The sequence below is a fragment of the Porites lutea genome, chromosome 1, assembly GCF_958299795.1.
Source record: "Porites lutea chromosome 1, jaPorLute2.1, whole genome shotgun sequence".
Taxonomy (NCBI): Eukaryota; Metazoa; Cnidaria; class Anthozoa; order Scleractinia; family Poritidae; genus Porites; species Porites lutea.
In genome coordinates this window covers 53,381,150-53,402,257 of record NC_133201.1, presented here as the reverse complement: position 1 = coordinate 53,402,257, position 21,108 = coordinate 53,381,150, and the positions used below count along the sequence as shown (strand labels likewise).

The following is a 21,108-nucleotide window of genomic DNA, read 5'->3' as shown; positions in this document are numbered from 1 at the left end:
TCGATTCATGTTTACAAGATACTGTTGCGAGATTTCGAACTGAAGTGAAATTCCCGCCCAGGTACAACAACAGGGGTGAACTCACGCCGGGGTGACTCGCGCCGGCGTGACATTTTGTGGTGGTATCATGTAAACAAATTTATACAATGATGTGAATGCTACGCGCGCTGTGATTGGTCGTTGCCCATGATCTATTAGAGTACAGATACTTGGATAACGTCACGGGAAACTTGTTTTCTTTGTTTTGTTCAACATGGCACGCGGTTTTGAAAATGTTTGTGAGATTATTTCGGATTGAGGCAAGTGAAAGCTTCGGAAAAAGTTTAGCAGGAACTATTTACAAAGAAGAAAAATGGAGAAACGGAGACCAAAAAAGCTATTGACTACTTGACAATGCCTAAACTACAAGAAATCTTCACAACAGTTGCCATCGTGTGTCTTCGCTACGAGAGACTCGCTGTTTTGTAAAATGTTTTCGCTATTATTCTTCTTTGAGCAAGAAAAGACGGTGAAAAACATTTCGAAGAAACTGTACACAAGTAAGATAAAGAAGAAGCTAAGATGAAAAGTTGGGTTTGGGACTTAAAAAAAGCCTAAACTAGCACAAATCCTCAAAAGGTCAAGCGGTTCGAGGCAGGTATGTGTATCGGTCTTTTTCTTTTCTGATCATTGTATAAAACAAATAGATTCCATGTTGCCGTGGGTCTGTTCAGTAATAGATCACAGAGGAAGTCAAAATGTGGTAAAAACAACAGTGACACACTCGCCTGCGGCTCGTGTGCCACTTATTTGTTTTTACGACATTTTGACGTCATCTGTGATCTATTACTGAACTGACGCACGGCAACATGGAATCTATTTGTTAAATAGAGTCATGAGAGGGAACCGGAGTGAACTTGCGCCGGCGCGAAAGTCGCCCCGGCGTCATGTAAACAGCCCCTAAGAGGGTATCAATGGGGTTAAGCGTCAGCCGTCAAACGGCCTAAACTGTAACCGTCAACCATCAAAAATGCAGATTGATATTTTTCGTCACAAGGCATTCTTATCTTGCTTTTTCTTAGTATTTCTTCTGATGGTCACGGACTTCTGGCTCCTGAAGCATCCAGCTCCAAAATGGAAAACCCGAGTTCCCATGTTCTGAAAAACACTCCTCCTAGACATTACAAGACCTTAGAACTTGCTTATATCTGAAATTATTTCGAAATTTTATAAGTGATAGGCCAAGAAGGCCTCCAAAACATGATAACAGTTTTAAATATAAATTTATACAGAAGTTAATATTTGCTAAAACTCTTGGACTAAATTTCCACTAAATAAAGGGCAACCGTCAAAAGCTCTAAAATTTAACCGTCAACCGTCAAAGCTACCACCCTCCAGTGAGACCCTCCTTTAAGAGGAAGAGGATTAAAATCTTAAATGAAGAGTTATTCAAAAGCTTAAAGTCTTTTAATCATTTATCCATCAGTTTACTCTCGCCTCATATAAGGGAATCTAAAACAAGCTTGGATTCGGGATTTTACTCCGTGGATTTCGGATTCCCTATGCCATATTACGGATTCCAAAGCCCAGGCTTTCGGATTCTACTGCAAACGTTTACTGGATTCAGAGTTCCACAAGATAAAACTTCCAGGATTCGGAATCCGGAATCCCTCACATGGGGCGATCAATCATTGCGTTTCCTTTTTTTGTTACCACTTTCATCTATTTGCTCACCTGATTCAACCTATGTTTGTCTTGCGCAGTATCACAAGATATTCATATTATTTGTTCAGAGGTTGTCATCTGTATTGTTTTTGTTTGTTTCAACGGAGCGTCCGCGCGCGCTTTTCGCAGCGGAGGCCCATACCTATAGAAAATGGAAACCTATCCATGCCAGAAAATTTGGTTATGACGTCGGCGTACGCCCTGTGTCTGTCCATACAGACTCTGAGGGTAGGGCTAAAAACCTCAGCAGGTAGAGAAGGAAGTCTCAGACATATATGTGTTGCTGTTCTTTTCGACGAAAAATTAACTATTTTATGAACAACCAAAGGAGTTGCTAGAGTAAAGATCTGGTGTGAAGTTTCTTGAGCTCGGCTTACAACAAAATTTTCAGAAATAAATTCCTAAGGCTTTACTTTTTGCTTGGTCACCCTTTTGGTCACATTCCAGGAAAAACCTAGTCTCGCCGGAAGAAACAAAAAGTATACCTAATCAAAAGGGTAGTTTACACGTAGCAGTTTCTCGGTCCGATTTTTCAAAGAAAACTTATACTTAACAAAAAAATGGCCCTAATTTACCATTCGGGTGGAAACCCTTTTTTAAAAAAATAAATAAATAAACTGTGAACTGGACGCAGTCAAAGAGTTCATGAATAACAACTAGCTTTTATAAAAGATTAAATTTCATGGTGTAATGTGGTGGGAAGGAGGGGAGGGGTGGGTTTTGAAGAAGTATCAATTGATCCAATAATTCTTTTCCAAGACTATTACTGTGATCTATATATTATGTCTTATTTGTTAAACCAAAACCTTACAACTAAACATACATTAAAAAGCATACCTTTCTTACAAGTATACTGATGACATTCGCTGCATTTCACGTCATTCCATTCGTATTTGTATTCAACACCAAGTGTATGCACACAGTCCTCATCCCGAAAATTGTTTGGCTGGTTTTTGGCCCAAGCTGTAAAGTTCCCGGTACCACGATCTGCCCAAGTAAAGGAACCCTCCGTAAAAATATCATTCAATCCTAACCAGGATTTTGCTCCATTGTGTAGATGCTGTAAAAATACATTTTCTTCATTGTTTTGGACGTCAACAAGAACCGAGTTTTCTTGTCGGCATTTATCCAGTGCTATGGTCCAATTTTGACAAGTCTTACTTGTGAAATAGCAAAAGCCGTTGAAATAGTTCCAGCCAGGATCACAGATATCTACAAAGTCAGACAAAGATGATAATTTTCAACTTTTGTTAATTTCCTTATGATATTGTTACTTTACTTTTGATAAATAATTGAATCCGTCGTCGTAATTTTTATGTCATCTATCATGAAACATTGTAATTGAGGAGGCTTGATTAACATTAGGCCAGATAAAGTTTCCTTTAGGCCATTCTTACTCCATTTTTGTACCGTTTTTTTTTTTTAATTTTTTAATTTATTTTTTTTTTGTTCTTTTAATCACTTATCTGTGGCAATTAATAAGATGAATTGTTAGTAAAATACAAATAAATAAAAAAATACCTAGATATATATTAACCTTAACGGCGCCTCAGTCGCAGTACTCTTGCAAGGTTGATACGAAAATAATCGCAAATAAAAACGTTTCCGGGGCATTTGGAGTGGTGCCACCCAGATGGAAGAAAGATCACGACGTGAAAGTGAGTTCGCAAGCAACAGAAACTTCTAACGTTTGTTCGATGCATGATGCTTTAAATTTGAGCAAAGTGTTGTCCTTCAGAAAAAAAAAACACAGGTGAATCAAAAGACGAATTGTTTTCAGGTTAATCTGGTAAGAAATGTGATTTTCCCTCTACGTTTGTCAAAACATACGGTAGACATACTCAATAAATGAAGACAGTAGTAATTAACAGACCTGTGAGCACAGCATAACTGACGGATAAGGGGTCATATCTGGTCCCGTATAATTCCTTGACACAGGCTCTGAATCCAGAGGTATTCATGTTCTGCAAACATAGCACAATAACTGGGTTTACAGAGGGCAAGATACAGATTCTTTTAAAAATCTTTGTCTAGAATTATTGCTTTTGATATCGAAGAAGTCAAAAGACTGCAAAAAGATTCGTTGACGTCACTTGACGATGGTAATGGTCTGTGTGAATAGTTAACGCTTTTCAGGACCTCAAACTGAGTGAATGAAAAGGAGTTTAGACAGAGGTACCCAACGACGATTTCCTCCTAAATACATTCACAATTCTTTTTAGGCTATCCAGGGTACTTTTAGATCTTTAGAAATGAGTTTTAAGCGGCTCTATAAAATTTGCATCTGTTCGATCATCCTAGGGGAATTTGAGTCTTTTCGAATTAAAAGGGCTAAATCAGTATTACTTTTCAGAAAATTTTGGATGCGATTTTAAAATGTTTTACGAAAGTGAGAGTTTTTCTTAATACTCTCTCCGTCGCATTTTTGAATCCGAAAACTTTTAGGTTTCCTTTTTCTTCGAAAATTAGCCCAACAAGAGGAGTAAAATGTGATAAGGCAAACTTCAGTAATCGTAGGACATTTATTAGATAAGCTTCAAAAATTGTACCTGAATGGAACGGTCATCTAGAAATTTCTAGTCGTCCTCAAGCAAAAGAAAACTCTAGGCAATATATTTGCTTCTCCGAACATATAATTTAAAGAAAAAAGTCGTTAGGGGGGTGCCTCTGTTGAACACTTATGTCCAGGTTTGCACGCAGCAGCAAAAATTGCGATTTTTCGTGTGTTGCGAAAAATCGCAAGTCTAACGATTTTTCGCGTTAGTTGCGATTTTTTACATTTCTTTGACCATCACGCCTCCTGAATTTAACCCATAGACGTCCGAGACTTTCAGGGTTTAGAGTGATTTTCTGCATATAAACAATCCATAGGATTTCCTGAATCCATAATTGGGGTTACCATGGAAATTGGTGCTGTTCTAAAAAACTGAAGGCTTGAGTTTTCTGGAAACGTCATTCTGACATGGTCATTTTGCTTCGTTGAACTATAATAACGGCTGAAGTTTGAATTCTAAGCGATTTTTGGTACTTTCAAAGCCATATTTCATCTTTAGTGCCTGCCTGATGAGCATTAATAAGCTTGAGGGTAGCCAAGAGTCCACTTTGTCAAAGAAGCGAGTAAGGTGATGAACATCGTTTGCGAATTTTGCTTGTTGCTCGTGTAACTGGCATGGAAAAATAACGGCCGCTCCGAAACGAAGTAGCTTTGGGACTCGACTACTGATGAATTTCTTGACCCACCACGGCATATTTTAGAATTTACGACCACTGAAAATGACAAAAAGCGCGAAATTTCCGTGGTAGGTCAGAGTAGCAGTAAATCTTATACAAATATATATAAAAAAAATTCTGGCTATTTCCTAGCATGCAGTTCAGTCATGATGTTGAAAATCGAGCCAAGGCCAGGCTGCACTAGAACAAAAGGCTATATTTCCACGAAACAAAGAAGAACAAAAAAAGTCACTTCTAAGCTAGAACAAGGACTGAATTTTACCGTGAATGGTGACTTTTGTTTTTGCAACGATGATTTCTCAAAACAAAATCCTGAAGGCAAAACACAGGATTTGTGTCGTTTTTCTACGACGTTAAAAACGGTCATTAATTTGCTCTTGTCCAAATTCAGAAGGTGATATTTTGCAAAAAGCGCATTTTTGCGTTTATTCAGGATATCCCTATTTGAAGGGCATTCTAACCAATGCTCATAGCTGACAGTTAATAAGGCAATGCTCGCGCGATTGAGAAAGTTGCAAGTTGCAGTGTAGTCTTGTACGGTCAGTTTGGCCGGCAGGGCCGTCAATGGTTAACGTTATAAACTCTCGTGAATGAAACGAACTGCCATATAAGAGAAAAATACAACGCTTAAGACACTATTTCCTGATCATTATAAGCTTGAATTACCTCCTGTTTTTGTTGTTGTTGATGTTTTTTCGTTTTTTGCTTTTTGTTTTTTTTTGTTTGTTTCAGAAGTTTTTGTTTAAGTCAACATTGGACATTATTTGAAATTAATCATTTTATCAGGACGAACAACCAACTTTTTTATGTATATTTGAAACATTGTTTTCTGTGCCAGCATCTTGATTTTTCTCGTCGCTTTATAAGAGATTTTCCGCGAGCTTTACTGCATATGACTACAACTGTTTTGAAAATATTCAGTAATATATTAGTAAACGATGTTTTTTTGGAATGCTGTGAACAGCATTCTACTTGAGATGATGAATGAGATGAAAAAGTGTGATTGAGTAATCCTATTCTCACCTCGCAATAAGCATTGTTCATTTTATCCAAAGGTGGGTTCGTATTTGGAAAACTTATGACGCCATGTTCCGTGAAAAGAGGCTTGTGCAGTTTCGAGAAGGCAAACCAGTTCTGTGAAAAGAGAACAAAAAAGGTGATCAGGAGCCCATGCCATCCCTACTTTGTAAATATCGTATCATCCTTACCAAAAATTTATGAAACCCAGCATTCTTAAGGCCCGTTTAAATCTTAGCATTTTGAGCTCTATGGAGTGGTGACCAAGGAGGGAACGCAAGACGTCACAATTTCCCAAAACGCCAAGAGTATCGTGTAAGAGCGTGAAAGGAAGCATGAGGACGAGGGAAAGCAATTAATTTCTATTTTTTTCCATTTTTGTTACTTTCCATGTTCTTCCTCTTTAGACTAAACGATCACTCGCTGATAATTCAAGTTACGAACGCTTTTAATTTATATATTTATTTTATTTATTTGCCACACAATAATTACAATAAATATGACAAAAGAAGAAAAAATGAAGTGGCGAGGAGACCTAACAGAAACGTTAACTATAGGAGCTTATGAGAGGTTAGGCCTCCTCGAACTACGGGTTAGAGCTGTTTAACATCAATTGAAGAAAAGATGGCGAAAAGTCCAAGGTGGAAAGATTTATGAACTGTTTTCTTATTTGCTTAATAATTCAATCGTCAGTTTTTTCTTAAAAGAGGAAAGGGATTGAGAGTTGATGACCTCGTTGTCAAGTGAATAAGTGTTTGTACGACAATACGGTAGACGGTAGGCCTGGGAATTTCTTGTATTGTAAGAGTGGAATTGATTGTTTTGCGAAAAATTGTTATTAAACCTTGGAGGTAAAAATGAATTTTTGCAAGAATACATAAATTGGCCCAGTTGAAGCAAATGGATATCATTAAATTTTAGTATACCGATCGCTATTATAATTTACAAACCAGCATTCCACACAAATTGTGTAAACAATGGTGTTCTAGTTTCTTTAAAAACTTATAACGTACCACAGTGATATCTTGGTGTCTACCGTCAAAGTTTTGCATTTCACGAAGGCAGATTTTAACTGTGTCCTTTGTTAAGTCTTCAATCCAAATGAGAGCAGCATCATACTCTTTACCAGTCCTCAGGTGCTCTGACGTCACAAGGACTATTGGCGCCTCAGGAAACTTTCCCTGAAAAAAAGAAAAATATAACAAAGAAGCAATAGCAATCAAAATGGCTTTTTATTGCATCCTTGAAATGTTGCTGCACGTGCAATTCACTGCTACTAGGCAAATCAGCCTATCCTTATTTTATATGGAATCTTTCTATGTTTCCTTCCTTTTTCTTCCTTTGTGTGATTTTCGGGCTTACGGGATCGGAAAAACCTACTCTTTGGCCCTTTTCCACCCCTATGGCGGCAAATTTTGCTAGGTTCATTTTGAATTTAAAAATCCAACTAGATTTATTGAGCTATTTTTGTTCGTTTTGACTAACTTCGTTTGGAAGACGTTGATAAAGCTGTCGTGGCGAATGAAGTCTAAGTTATGTGTCCTAGGATACTCTCATTGCAACAATGAGTTAAATCTGTACGTACAAAAATATTCCCGTCTTACCGAAGGAAAGGTTACATCTGCGCAGTTGGTACCAGACCACCATTTCTGCAACTCAGCCGTTCCGGTCAATCCTTCGACTGGTGCTCCTTGATAAGCCACCCAATCAATGGTGGCAAATGGATTTGCACCTTCTTCTTTCCTCCCGGTTTGCATGACACAGACGGTGAAGTTTTTTGTGTTGATACTCTCTGTCCATGAAGTAACAGCGTCGTGGACTGTCACAGAGTCATTCAGCTTCATGTGGTTGACGGTTATTTGAACATGAACTTGTTTATCCGGATAAAACCGGTATGGAGGAAATGCGACTGTCTGACAGTTTGAATCTGACCATTTTGGAACGTGGAGCAAATCTATACGGCCCCGTACAATTGGAAAACCTGTTTTATAATAAATTAAGAACATTATGAGGAAGCGTCACTTTAATAAATAAGCATTATCATTAAGGCAGCTTTACTAGCTTGCCTTAGAGCAATTTTTCAGCATTGTCTCCGTGGTTATGATTGGTGATAAAAAAAAGCGTGTGAGAACTCTAGCCCAACAAAATTAGAACTAAAACTAGGCTACAACCTCCAATGCCGGATACCTTTCCACAACATAATGTATAGTAGCTTCTTATTTTTTGCCTGCTGGTTTCAGAGCCCAAGATAAACATTTGGCCTTGCACACGAGTACAGCCGTCATCATGGTGCTCTCTCAAAATGTTTGTGTTTTTAATGTTTTATGGCGCCAGCACGTCTCCAAACGGTACGAAATGTTCAACAAAACTTAGAGGCACCTCTGGCGGGGAAGTTAATGCCCTACAGTAGCCCTAACTTTGGGCTATTCTGTCTTCATGCCATGTGCTTCGAGCGGCCATATTGGTTTTACTCCCAAGTGGAAGAAACACGTCGCTTCTTGAAAAATCATTTACTACCGCAACTCATCTGCCTCATTCCAACTGAATTATTTATCATTGTGTGGAGACGTTCATCCAAGTCCTGGTTACAAAAATGCAGCGACAAGCGATATAAATTCTCGTGTTAGAAGGAAGAAGCCTACGTGGAAATATCCATGTTAGCGCCTGTTATGCAGGCTATATCCGTGTGGAATATGTGACAAATCAGAAATGAATCTTTTGTGAAGGCTGCAGTTAATGGAACCATATTAGGTGTATCAACATTGATAACAGATTCTACATGGAGCTAAGCTCCTCGAACCAAAGTTGGCGATGCTTCAACTTCACGGATTCGTTCTTCGAGGAGACCACTGCGGAGCTAGTTAAATCTCCTTCAATATAAAGATGATTATATGGACGAATCTGTGGTGAGGGTCAAAGAGGAGAGAGCTAAAGATGCAAGAAATATATTCATCTTTCATTTGAACGTCAATAGTCTGCAGAATAAGATAGAGGAAGTTGTTTTCTCATAGACGAATTTAAAGTTCAAGTAGTATTTCTGACGGAAACAAAAATCGACGGACCGTATCCTAATTGTCAATTTGCAACAGCGAGGTACAAAATTTACAGGTTTGATAGGAAGAAGGGTGCAGGCGGTGGTTTGGCATACGTGTCCTCTAAATTGGCATCGAAAAGGCTCAGTTTGCCATGGTCTTTTAGTACCATCGAAGTTCTAGCCATCGAAATCACTCTTGGCAGGCATGAAGCAATGCATGATTGGAGTTTACAGGCCCCCTAAGGCGTCCTGTGCTAACGACTACATTAGACTGGAAGAGGAGCTAAACGATGTCTTTACTTGGGCATCGCTTCAGAAGGAATTATTAATAATCACAGGGGACTGAGATTAGATCAAAGAGAGGGCAAAATACTTCGAGGTCTACAAGAAGTACAAGGACTGGAATACTTATAGCGGGGTTCTCGCGCGAGAAGAGCGCGCAGAGGGGCACCATGAGTAAGAAAATGTGCTAATCTACCCATCTGAGAAAATTTCGTAATCACGTGACCGTACGCCCAACCGTCCGTCCGCACCACAGGCATACCAATGTAAAAAACCTCAATCAACAGGTATGGCGACCCAAATGCAAATCGAGGTTTTTTTGGCGGGAAATCGCATAGCCACCCGCGTCTTGTAAAGCAGAGGCAGCTAAAAATTCAATAAATTTAAAGACGAAACCGTAAAGCGGAAATTGTTTCTGTATCCATGTTTTCTAAAGTATTAAGCTTAGATTAATTGTCATGTCCACAAATTTGGAATATAGAGCAAGAGAAAGACAGAAAAAAAGAGAGAAAGCGGCAGGACAGCGAAACTCAACGAGAAAAAGGGCGACAGAGATCTAGAGCGAGAGATAAAAAACAAAGGAGAATTTTTTTTGTTGGAAGAACAACATGAAAATTTTGTAGCAGTTGTGACAAAGTGAGAAATGGTAGCGGCCACCAATGCAAGAAGAAAATGAGTGGCAGTGAAAAAAAGTGAACGAGAACACGTATGACATTTTCTCCATAAAAACGTTTTTGGACGTTTCACGGTGTAGTCGTGCAAAACAACGGCAAAGAAATGAACAAAAAAAAGTGAGCTGCACGTGCAAAGTTGCTTTTTTGCTAATTAGACCTATTGTTGTTTTTCACCGTTCTCCGTCGTTTCCTTCGCTGCTTAGCATTACATGATTTTATATTTTGTTTGAACAAACTATAAATATTATCGAGAGCTTCGCTTTTAGCCCTGGCTAAATCTATATATTAGTTACCATGCTAACCAGGGTAACAGATACGACTGAGTCTTTGGTGGATGTCATATTAACTATAACAAACCACAATACCATAAGGCGTGTGGCGTTTATAATCCAGAAGTAAGCGATCGCGCAGTGGTATACGGATTAGTGACTGAGAAGGTGAAACATCAGCAGAGCAAATTGCAGAAATTGGTTTCATTTAGGGACTTTAAGAACTTAAATGTTGAGAATCTAAAAGACAACTTGAGAACAGCGCCATGGCATGTGGGTGAAATGTTCGAGTCTGTAGATGATAGTTATTACCATTGGACTTCACTACTAAATACGATATTTAAACATGCCAGTAACAAGGATGAAAGTGAGGGCAAAAGATGTGCCTTATATGACACCAACTTGGACGAAAGCTACTAGTGAAAAGTGTCGTTTTTCGAAACGATTTAGCCAAATTAGGACACTGGAGAACTTTGAACTAAAACGGCAATGGAGGAATGAACCAAGGCGAATAACGATTAGAAAATATTGGAGTGAACTAGCGGATGATTTGCGTCAAAATCCGACGAAATTTTACAAAACCTTCAAACCTTTCCTTGACAGGCAGGACAAGGGAGATGTTGCAAGAGATATACACCTGAACATGGAACACCAGTGGAAATGAAGAGAAAAACGTGGAGTCCCTTGACGAGAGTGAATTTATAGATCACTGTACCTTAAAATCAGACTGTTTTAAATGGCATATACAGCCAAATAATATTATTAAAATTATTTATCGTTACCTTCACAGCTTCCTGGGTGATAAACCAGATTATTTTCAAGTCCTCTGCAATAGCTTAACTTATGCCAGCATCGGTTGTCGTAAGTTGTTCCGTTTGCAGTGCACACTGGGTCTTCATATGAGGGGCATTGGTCATCGCACTCACACCGAGCGTCGTGCGCACTATAGGTCCTGCAGACTCCAAACCGTGGGCAATGCACATTGAGGCAAGGATTAAGATCTGTACCAAGAAACCAATCATTATATTATGGAGTTATTCTCACCATTCAAAAAAAAAAACAATCGCGTATGATTACAACATGTTTGCATACCGGCCAGGGCTCTGTTATTGTTGTGAACCACAAGGTTTATATGATGATGTCATTAAATGGTTTGCTATGCGAATTTACAAATTTATTAAAATGAAAAAAAAAAAACAACCTCCAGTAACAGCGTAGCTGACCGCTAAGGGATCATGACTCGATCCTAGTCCACTGAGGTCCTTAACGCATATCTTCATAGATTCTAATCCAACTTCCTACAACAAAAAGTGATAGCACTCAAAAAATAAACATGGTCTTATTTTCATCGAACGTCAATTGCGATATGTGACCTTCCGATTTAATATAAATTCCTGCTAATTTCAACGATAACTTTGATCAGATTCAAACTATTCTTTGTCAGCAATTTTAATTAAATTAAAGTCCTTTAATCAATTTAGAAGACTGACCGAAGTACTTCTATCCCCTGACTAAACGAGAGAGATGTGATTTGGATCTGAAGGTGTGGTCACTCTTTGCATAAATGATTCAGCAAAGCACTGAAAAAATCCATAATCCTGATCATCAACCACACGTCACAACAATGCAAACCTACCTCTACCCATGCCGATATGATATTATTTCCTGGAAGACGACTTCCCTTGATCTGACGATCATATTGATGATTTACGGAAAGAATCACAACTGGCGATTCATAGAAGGTCGTATTGAAAGGTACTTCCTGTAAATACGTAAGACAAATCAAGAAAGTTTTAAGGAGATGAATTAGTATGTGGCTCTTTTCCCATTATTTTGGGCCATCCTCTATAAACCTTTCACTTCTCAGAATAATCTCTCAGTCTAAGATAAGTCTATTTTCAATGAATATAAAGCAGATACGTTTCAAGACAACCCATGCTATTCTTTGCTGAAGAAACTCGAGTAACTCTATACAAAAAGCAGGTGGCACAAGTGTACGTACAGCTTTTTGCGTCCTCACGAAAACCGACAACCATAAAAAAAGAGCTAATAAACTATTCGTTAATTTGTGTAACGACCTCAAATCGGCGCGTAGTAGGACAACAGCACTTATCACCTAGCACTTATATTATTATTGTTTTAAGCGACCGCTATAAGGTTGGGTCGGCGGGCATAGTACAAAGTTTTAACTTTTACAGAGATAGTTTAGTGATTATTGTCAATGACATGAAACAAGTTGCCAAGATTTAGCTTGTAATTGTCACTAAAGGGAGAGCGAGGGAGGCGCCCGCACTCTCCTCCCACCAATGTAGCCCGGGATCAAACCCAGCGTCGACGCCATAAGTGGCTTGAAATTTTGTTGGTTCTCTCCTTTGCTCCAAGAGGTTTTTCTCTGGGTGCTCTTGCTTTCCCCTCTCCTCGAAAACCATCATTTCTAACTTCTCATGAGGTAAAATTTAGAAATACCAGTTGTTCTGAATTTTGTGCAAATCTATGACAGTTTCGCTGTGTTTTCTTTCATCACTATTAATATAACTCAAGAAACACGCAAAATAAGTACGAACGGTAGGGTGGAAACAGCCAAGGAGTTGAAAAGTATTTGTTTAAAATTCGTTACTTTGGCAATCAGCTGTCCACTAAATAACTGTGCAGTTGTTATTGAAACTGTTACTGTTATTTAAATTAATTGAAAGTTTTAATCTTACAAATAACTGTGCTAAATGATGAAATAAAGCAGTTTTCACCTGACAAAAGCCATAGTTGTTTTGGGCTGATGGATTTCCACTGTTTGCAAAATACTCTTTTCCCGTAATTGTAAAGTTGAGTTGACTTCCATTGCCAGTGAATGCGAACCAGTCCTGGGGCAAAAAAAAAAGGTAAAAATAACAGATTAAACTTGCCATCTTTTAGACAGGAATGGTCATGGCAGACTACGAATGACATTTTCTGAAAGTCGGCAGAATTGTCAGTGCCATCATGAACAGGCTGCCCCTTAAAACACCAAATCAAGATTGATCAGTTAATTTTTACTGAATTTCTATCTTTAAAAAACTTCCTACCAAAATATCTCGATAATGCTCTAGTAGGTTTGCTCAAACTTCGCGAACATTAGGACAGCTATTAGAAGTTCCAGCAAACGATTCTCAGTGTTGAACACGTCATTACGTTATCATAACAACTCAGATGTCAACGTCACACTAATCAAAACAGATTTGCATCTTTACCTAATAACAACGAGGCAGTAAATACTCAAACATGGACTGTATTACCCCTGAAAAATCCAGTCGAGCCACCTTTACTTGCCCGTTATTCGTAACTTATGACATCGACACAAAATACTGACGTCGCGACGTGAGAGACAACAAAAATATTTCACCCCAAATAACGCAGCACGTGAATTAAAAAGACACAAATCGTATTTGCAAACCTCATGCAATACGTCATGCACCAGTTCGTGATCCGAGATGATATTACTGTATCGTCCGTGATCTTTAATTTTATTGTTTAATTACTCGAGCATAATACTTCTCTTACCACAACTGCATCTTGGTGTTTTCCATCAAAGGGCAAGAATTCCCTTAGGCACACTTCAAATCCTCCAGAATTGACGTTTTCTAACCATAAGTACATAGCGTCATTTGGCTCTGTACTGCGAGTGTACTTAACAGAGACAAATACATTAGGTTCGGAAGCAAAGTTCTGCAAAAAAGGATATATATAGGCAAATGAAAAACTATTAACCGAAAAAAATAAGCAACATTTCCTAGAAATCAAATAAAAGTCAATGTTGTCCTCAAAGGAATCATGGATCAATCCCATTACCGTAAAATTCCGAAAATACGCCCCGGGGCTTATATTTTTCAAAGGTCCTTTTTGAGGGGTTTATTTTTGGAGGAGCCTATATTCGGAGGGAGATAACTGTTTCAAAATTGATTGAGCTTCCCTTATAGATGGAAGTAAATTTACTGTTTTTCTTTGTTTCACTCTGTATTTGAGGGCAATTTTCCAAGTACAAGCCCCCGGGGGGCTTATATTTGGAGGGGTGATTTAACGGAGGGTTTTTTTTGCGTTACCGGTTTGGGGGGCTTATATTTGGAGGGGCTTATACATGGAATTTTACGGTAATCTAATTATGTTGCCTCGAGTTTCTTTTCATCCCCTTTTTCTGCGAATAAATGCATTCAAAAAGCAGGGCGAAATCAATCATATTTACAACATTACTAAAAGTTACAAATAAAAACTTAAGTTTTCAGCTAAGCTTTGTTACTTACAATGTGAAAATATTAAAATTTCATGTAAATGAAGATAGCTCTATTTAATTTCCTGATTCACTACAGACACATCAATACACTCAATACGACCAAGCATCTCAATCACACCAGCAAATTCACGGGAAGAAATAATAGAATTAATTTGTTTTAAAGCTTACCTAAGGATACACAAAAGAAGTATTTAAACTATCTTTAATTTATTTACTAAAGACATGAAATACACTTTTCATAGACTTTAAGGTGAAAATTAAAGGCTAACTTATGAACCATTTCATAACCGCTTTAAGTTAAGAAGAAAGGTAACTGAAAGGTTCATTTCATAAACTTTAGGAACTGCTCCTAAAGCGTTCTAAAGTAACATTTAATTAATCTTTTGTGTCAACTTTAGTATAGCTTTAATTTTTCAAAAATGATTGGTGGTATATCTTTGCTTTGCCTTTAATTCTACTTTAATGTAGTATTAAAGACTCATGTCATCTTTAATTTGTCTTTAATTCTATTTTAATGTTTTATAAAAGCCCCAAGTCATCTTTAATTTGTCTTTAATTCTATTTTAATGTTTGATAAAGGAACCAGGTCATCCTTAATTTGCCTTTAATTCCATTTTAATGTTCCATAATACCCCGCGTTTGTCATCTTTAATGTGCCTTCAATTCGATCTATTTTAATGTTCATTAAAAGCCCCAAAGAAGAGAATAAGATAAAGGGATTAAAACTGGGGTATCTCAGCTTGTCGGAGAAAAATATCATAAGTTGAACACTGGAATCCATGACTGCATGGTTCCTATTAAAGAAATAAATAAATACAGTGAAACAAACAAAATCTACTTTAAAATCAGTTTATTGTCAATAATGTCTAATTCTTATTTTGAAATTATTCACTGCCTACTTTAATGGGAAAACCATTTCGTGGTGAAAAAAAATAGACCAAGGACCACAAATTCAAAAAGTTAAAAGTACATCTTTATTAAATAGGTTTGATGATCGTTAATTTATAAAATAAATTCACAACACTGTTCATTGTCAACTTATGAAGATAGTCCTGCAATCACACAGATGAAGTGGTTGAAGTATCAAGATCTGATGCTTGAGCTTTAAGGGCCCATTCAGGAATTTCAGGAGGGTCACGTTCTGACGGCTCCGTACAGTTCTAGGCACAATCCTGTCACGTGCCCTCTTAGACAGCCTCTTGTTATACTTTTTATCAAGCTGCTTTTTGATTTTTCGCAGAGCTGTGCTCTCCCAAGGGAGCTTTTTGATCTTATAACTGGTTAGTGCCTCCTTGCCATCTTCAACAGCTTCATAACAGCTATCCTCGCTGCTCATTGTCTCCATCAGGAGGACCTCTTCTTCCATTCTCATGGTTGTCGCCCCATTTCACCATTTCTAGGGCAGCTGTCCTCCCTGTTAACTTCTAAAAGAAAGAAACAGAATAAGAGTAGGTGGTGGGCCAGAACTCATTACAATACAATCCAACTGATTCCACCATTGGATATGTAACAAAAGAGTATAATTAGATGAGACTTAAACAATATCCAGACTAATCTCTCTTATTATTCTGTACATCACAATAATTAAATCTTATAACAAATTGTTGTTTTTTGAATGAAAAGATATGGTTAGTAGATATGTTATTTACTGCCTTTTCAGAGATAACAAGCCACTTAAACCAACTAAGCATCCAAGGTTTACATCAGGTTACTCTAAGAAATCATGCAACATGCTTGTCCTCCTTTTATGATCTTCATATTTTTCAGAATTTTTCAGTCTTCTAGTCTCATTTAATGACTGAAAATATCTTTGTAGAGCAGCTTTTGTAATGGTAAAGTAAGGTGTCTAGCATTAGCACAGGCTTACATCAGTACAGGGGACTGTATTCTAGGAAATGATGTATTGTAGGGGAACCAGTTACTCTAACTTATAAAATTCAGGGTGCCCAGCAAATAAAACAATTAAGATTTTCTTGTTTGCTTAAGGACAAAGGTAATTCATCACTTATAAACACTGCGGCCAACCTGTCAATGTTTTACAAAATATGATATGAAGCTACCACTGGATGGTTAAAATCTTAACTGATGTTATATTTATATTATATCACGTGATCTGTTCCAAAATTAAAATAAACAGGAGATGGCCTAAATTTGTCCGACTTTAATGATGTGTGACTATTATACATATGAATACAGGTAAATTTACATTAACCCTTTAAACCCTAATATCAGAATTCAAATTCTCATTTGTTGTTTCTATATGTTTTCAATAGAAGCAGTGGGCAGAATTTGTTGAAGTATCAATTAGATTCATCTTGTGTGATCAGGCCCTCAATTCTCATGACCACTGTGTTTTACAAAGCACTGATATTACAAGGAGAAATTTGACGCTGATCACTCTTAGGGCTTAAAGGATTAAGCAGTCCCACTTTCAGGCTGTTTAAATGGTCACTTCTTAAAACAATTAGCCTACCACTGCACTAAATGAAATTGTGCATTCCTTGTAATGAACTGTTTTGTTGTCATCTTTTTTTCTCTCTTCATCTGGAGGAATGGAAAACTCCTTGAGGTAGTTAAGGATTAATCCCTCGCTACTCTCACTCACTACTGTATCTTTCTGGTGTTTTTGTTAATGTTCCTTAAAGCGTTTTGAACCTGTATTAAATGGGTCAAACTAACCGGTCATTTAACCCCTTCCCAAAGGGTGACCACAGCACTTGTAAAGGTTGGACTGTGAATTGCCTTATGTGAATGACAGTGTACCTTCCATCACGGCCCTTGTCTATGGACACCTTTCCTCTCCTCCATGTTGGTGTAACACTTGGGCTATTACTCTTTGGAAGATAGTAGCGTTGTTGTAAGAGCTTACTCTAAAAAGATATATCACCAAAGCAAAGTCACTTTCTTGATCTTTGATACATATTGTCTCTTTGGCAGGTATCAGGTACATATTATTGGCATCAATGTTCAATGACACTGGCAATTTGAACTTCTGAAGTAAATTCTTTTTAACCCTTTAACCCCTAGCAGCGACCAGCATTAAATTTCTCCTTACAGTATCACAGACAAATCAAACAGAATAAACTAAAATACAATACAATGGGTACTATTGTCATTCATGAGGTGGAGGTGTTCACTGTTGACCCTTCCAAGTTCTGTAGTGGCTTCCAAAGAAACATCCTGAGGTACTAATAAATCCTCCTGTCATTACTATTTCAGTTGGTTTTTATTTTATACTACATGTAATTGACCTGTTCCAAATCTGCGTAGATTCCCTCCAGGTGTAGCTTACCATTGATGTATGTGCAGTAATTTACTTTCTCTTCAAATTATAACTTACTTGGTTTTTTAAGTGAAGCTAAGACCTGTTTGGTAGTTAAATTAAAATTTGATAGATGTTTATTATACTTACTCTTCATCAAGGTAGAAGCCGTGAAAGTCTTCCTTTTTAGAAAGGACCTTGTATATTTGCCTTAGTGTTCTCTATAAATGAAAGAAATCACGTCCCTTTCTCAGTTTGACAATAATATGCTGGTCAAAAGACATCCCAGGTTATGACTCTCGGGGACAGGAGCCAGAATTTAGCATTAAAAATTCAGATGTCTGCTTTGGTTTCGTTTTGATGTCATTTATGTCTCACTCAAAAAACAGTGGGCTTCAAAAAATTAACTCCTGCAATGCAAAAAAAAAAAAAATGACGTTCCACGCTTATTGTCAGTTATTGTCACCACCTCATATGCCCATGTAATGGTACAGTAATTTATTACATGCATACATTTTTTGTGGCGGCCGAGGTAGAAAATACAAATGAAATCTTTCTTAATCTTGTTACACACATTTCTTCCTTGCCTATTAAAACCGTTTTTTTTTTTCTCAAACAAAGAAATAAGTAAAATGAAATAAAAGTGACCTATTCAGCCTAAAGTATCACGAGTGTCGTGTATCTGACCGAACGATAGTAATTTATGCAGGATTTGCGCGCCAAAACCATTCAAACCAAAAGGGAATCATTGTTAAAAACATTAAATCAAAGTTAACCTGAATCTAACTTTGAAGCTGTTTTTTACTACAGCAAAGGCATAACTGGCTTTTACTGGCCACATTGCAATTGAAGGAATACTCCATAGGACCCAGGAAATTTTTGTCAATCAAAGTTGAAAATTCCTTTAACAGACACATAATTACCACCAGTTCCTGGTAATTCAAATGTTGGATAAGCACTATCTATCCACCAGGCCCCAGTTGTTCAAATGCTGGATAGCGCCATCCACAGATAATATTAGGGAAATCAAGCGCGGCAATATCCGGCAGCAGATAGTGTTATCCACATCTTGAACAACTAAGGCCCTGAGCACTGTAATACTGTGGTTATATGCAATATCCCAGCAGATTTGATTCATAATCATAAAATCAAGACAGTTAGCTCTCTCTTACTCAACACCCAAAGTGAGTCATTTTCTTTAAAATGGCCATCACATGGAGCTTAATACAAGTATATTTTTTGAAAAGCACCTTAAATTAGTGGCTGTGGTCATCATGGAGAGGTGGCCTTGAGTGAATGTATGGAATATCCAATTCCACTGGAATTAGAAAAAGTGGTCATTGGTAAAGAGGTAAATATGAGTAAACATTTGTCTGTTATTATAAAAAGACAAAACTAAAAAAGAAGATAATTATTTAAAGATGTCATATTATACAATGGAACCTCTATTCAGGGGAAACCCTTGGGACCAAGGCAAGTGTAAAAATTGACCAACAAAAAAAAATGTTTTCTTTTATCCTGCCTTGGAATCTGCTGCAGTTATTATTTCAAGCAACTTATGTCTAAAAAATTATTATTAACTTATTACCTCTGCAATGTTGTGTGTGGAATTCTCACGAGTACAGTGCATTGATTTAAGTAAGGTGGTTAAAGTTTTGAAAGCTGTCGCAATCGTGACTAGTGAGCACTTAAATTTATTAACGTTTTTGTGGACAGTCACCTTTTGAATGCCCCCCTGAATCCCCTGAATGGAGGTCAAATGCGGGTTTCGGGATCCAGATAAAGTTTCCCTTTCCCCCGAATAGAGGTGTCCCTTGTATAGAGGTACACCTGTTACAACTACAAAGATTATGTGAAAATGTTTCTGGGACCAAATTTGGTGTCACCTGACTGGAGGTGTCCCTTGAATAGAGGTATCACAAAGAAGAGGTTACACTGTAATAGTTAAAGATGATCATACTCACAGAAATGAATGACCATTGCAACACACCAGTCTGAGTTTCATCCTGTAAAACCAATAGTGGCAGTAAGGGTAAGTGTTTTTATTTACCATGGTAAATACCCTATTATGTAATTTAACACTTGGCCTTCAAGTTTTGGAAATGACTTAATTTGTCTTTTCTTTTTCAACAACCCACATAAGAAATGATCACAGAATGCACACTACAGAGTACTAATAATTACTAGTATGCTATCATTTTGCCTGTTATTACATATTGGTACATGTGTGTAGCAAACTCCTATCAATAAGCAGACTACTGTAATGGGGGCTATAGCTCATTGAGCACCTGTATGCGTGGTACATTCACTGTGGGAAATAACCTTTTGTGGTATATTAATTATCTTCGTATCTTAAAAGGTTTTCACTTCGCTTTTATCCTGGTGATACCATAAATTCAGGCAAAACTATAAGACAACATTTTGCTTACTAGAAACTACACTGTACTAACTATGGCATAATACTCCTCCAACAAAAAAATAATATTTTTTTTCCTGGAGCAGATGCATCAAAATAGAAGATATTTAATGAAGAGGTTCCTACATACAATGCAACATTAAATTTTCTTTTATAAGTGGATGGTTCCAAAGTTCCTTCTCCAGTATAAAAAATGTCTTTTTGGTGCTTGAACCCTGACTAATGGCATCAAGAAAATCAGCTTGTAATTTCTAGGTACCTTTTTCTTTCCCAAGCACTCTCCACATTTCAAAATATTTTTCTTTTGCAACTGCTGTCATTTTCACTTTACTTAAAATAATTTATCTTTTTATCCTTGTTGAAGGTTGATGGTGTAAATTTTCTCTTCAGAAATTTATCAGGTATAAATAAGTGTATCTCCTCTTTGATGAGCAATTCAGACAAAAACTACTCAAAAGAAGTGCTGGTTAAATGCAACTAAATTGTGCATTACACAGCAACAGAATATTTCTCTGCATCAACACATATTTATACATGCCAAAAGTCCTGGGCTTATAGTTCTCACTTACAAGCAGTTCAGAAGTACTACTTGAGTGAGCTACTGGTAAAAGGCGGCAAACACCACCCTACTCAGCAGCTGTTTACAGCAAAATAAGACCAGAACCTTGGCTTAGACATGATTATTTTCATACATGCATATTTTTATCAGAATCATCCCTTGAATGAAAAAAAACACAATTTTTAATTTGATGTTCATCAGTATTTCCCTTGATAAATCTTGCACTCACAATTAAGATAGTATATGCCATTAATTTTTAGATGCTGTGACAGAGTTTCATATGTAACATATACATGGACATGCTTTTTATTTCTCAACTTCTCTACTGCGATGTCACTGTTAAACTGGGCAGTTTAAGAAATGACAAATTTTGAACGGACAGTTATGAGAGAGGTACTT

At 37.3% G+C, this 21,108-nt stretch overlaps 1 protein-coding gene and 1 long non-coding RNA gene across 3 annotated transcripts in view; both read right to left on the bottom strand.

The window, feature by feature from the left end:
* Positions 1-21,108, bottom strand: part of LOC140921542 (uncharacterized) — a 471,050-nt gene that overhangs the window by 440,792 nt on the left and 9,150 nt on the right. Inside the window, exons 4-13 of one of the 2 annotated variants that reach the window (XM_073371556.1) lie at positions 13,746-13,910; positions 12,956-13,069; positions 11,848-11,973; positions 11,413-11,509; positions 10,994-11,212; positions 7,557-7,933; positions 6,966-7,133; positions 5,959-6,069; positions 3,578-3,668; positions 2,542-2,916 (exon numbers count right to left, since the gene is read on the bottom strand). In XM_073371556.1, coding sequence (XP_073227657.1) covers positions 2,542-2,916; positions 3,578-3,668; positions 5,959-6,069; positions 6,966-7,133; positions 7,557-7,933; positions 10,994-11,212; positions 11,413-11,509; positions 11,848-11,973; positions 12,956-13,069; positions 13,746-13,910 — 1,843 coding nt within the window. The remainder of the gene's footprint in view (positions 1-2,541; positions 2,917-3,577; positions 3,669-5,958; positions 6,070-6,965; positions 7,134-7,556; positions 7,934-10,993; positions 11,213-11,412; positions 11,510-11,847; positions 11,974-12,955; positions 13,070-13,745; positions 13,911-21,108) is intronic. The other variant, XM_073371551.1, reaches the window with a different exon arrangement.
* Positions 14,614-18,224, bottom strand: LOC140922066 (uncharacterized). Its single transcript, XR_012164066.1, has 3 exons — positions 17,885-18,224; positions 17,236-17,342; positions 14,614-15,896 (listed from the first exon to the last, which is right to left on the bottom strand). It is a non-coding gene; the product is annotated as an uncharacterized lncRNA (long non-coding RNA).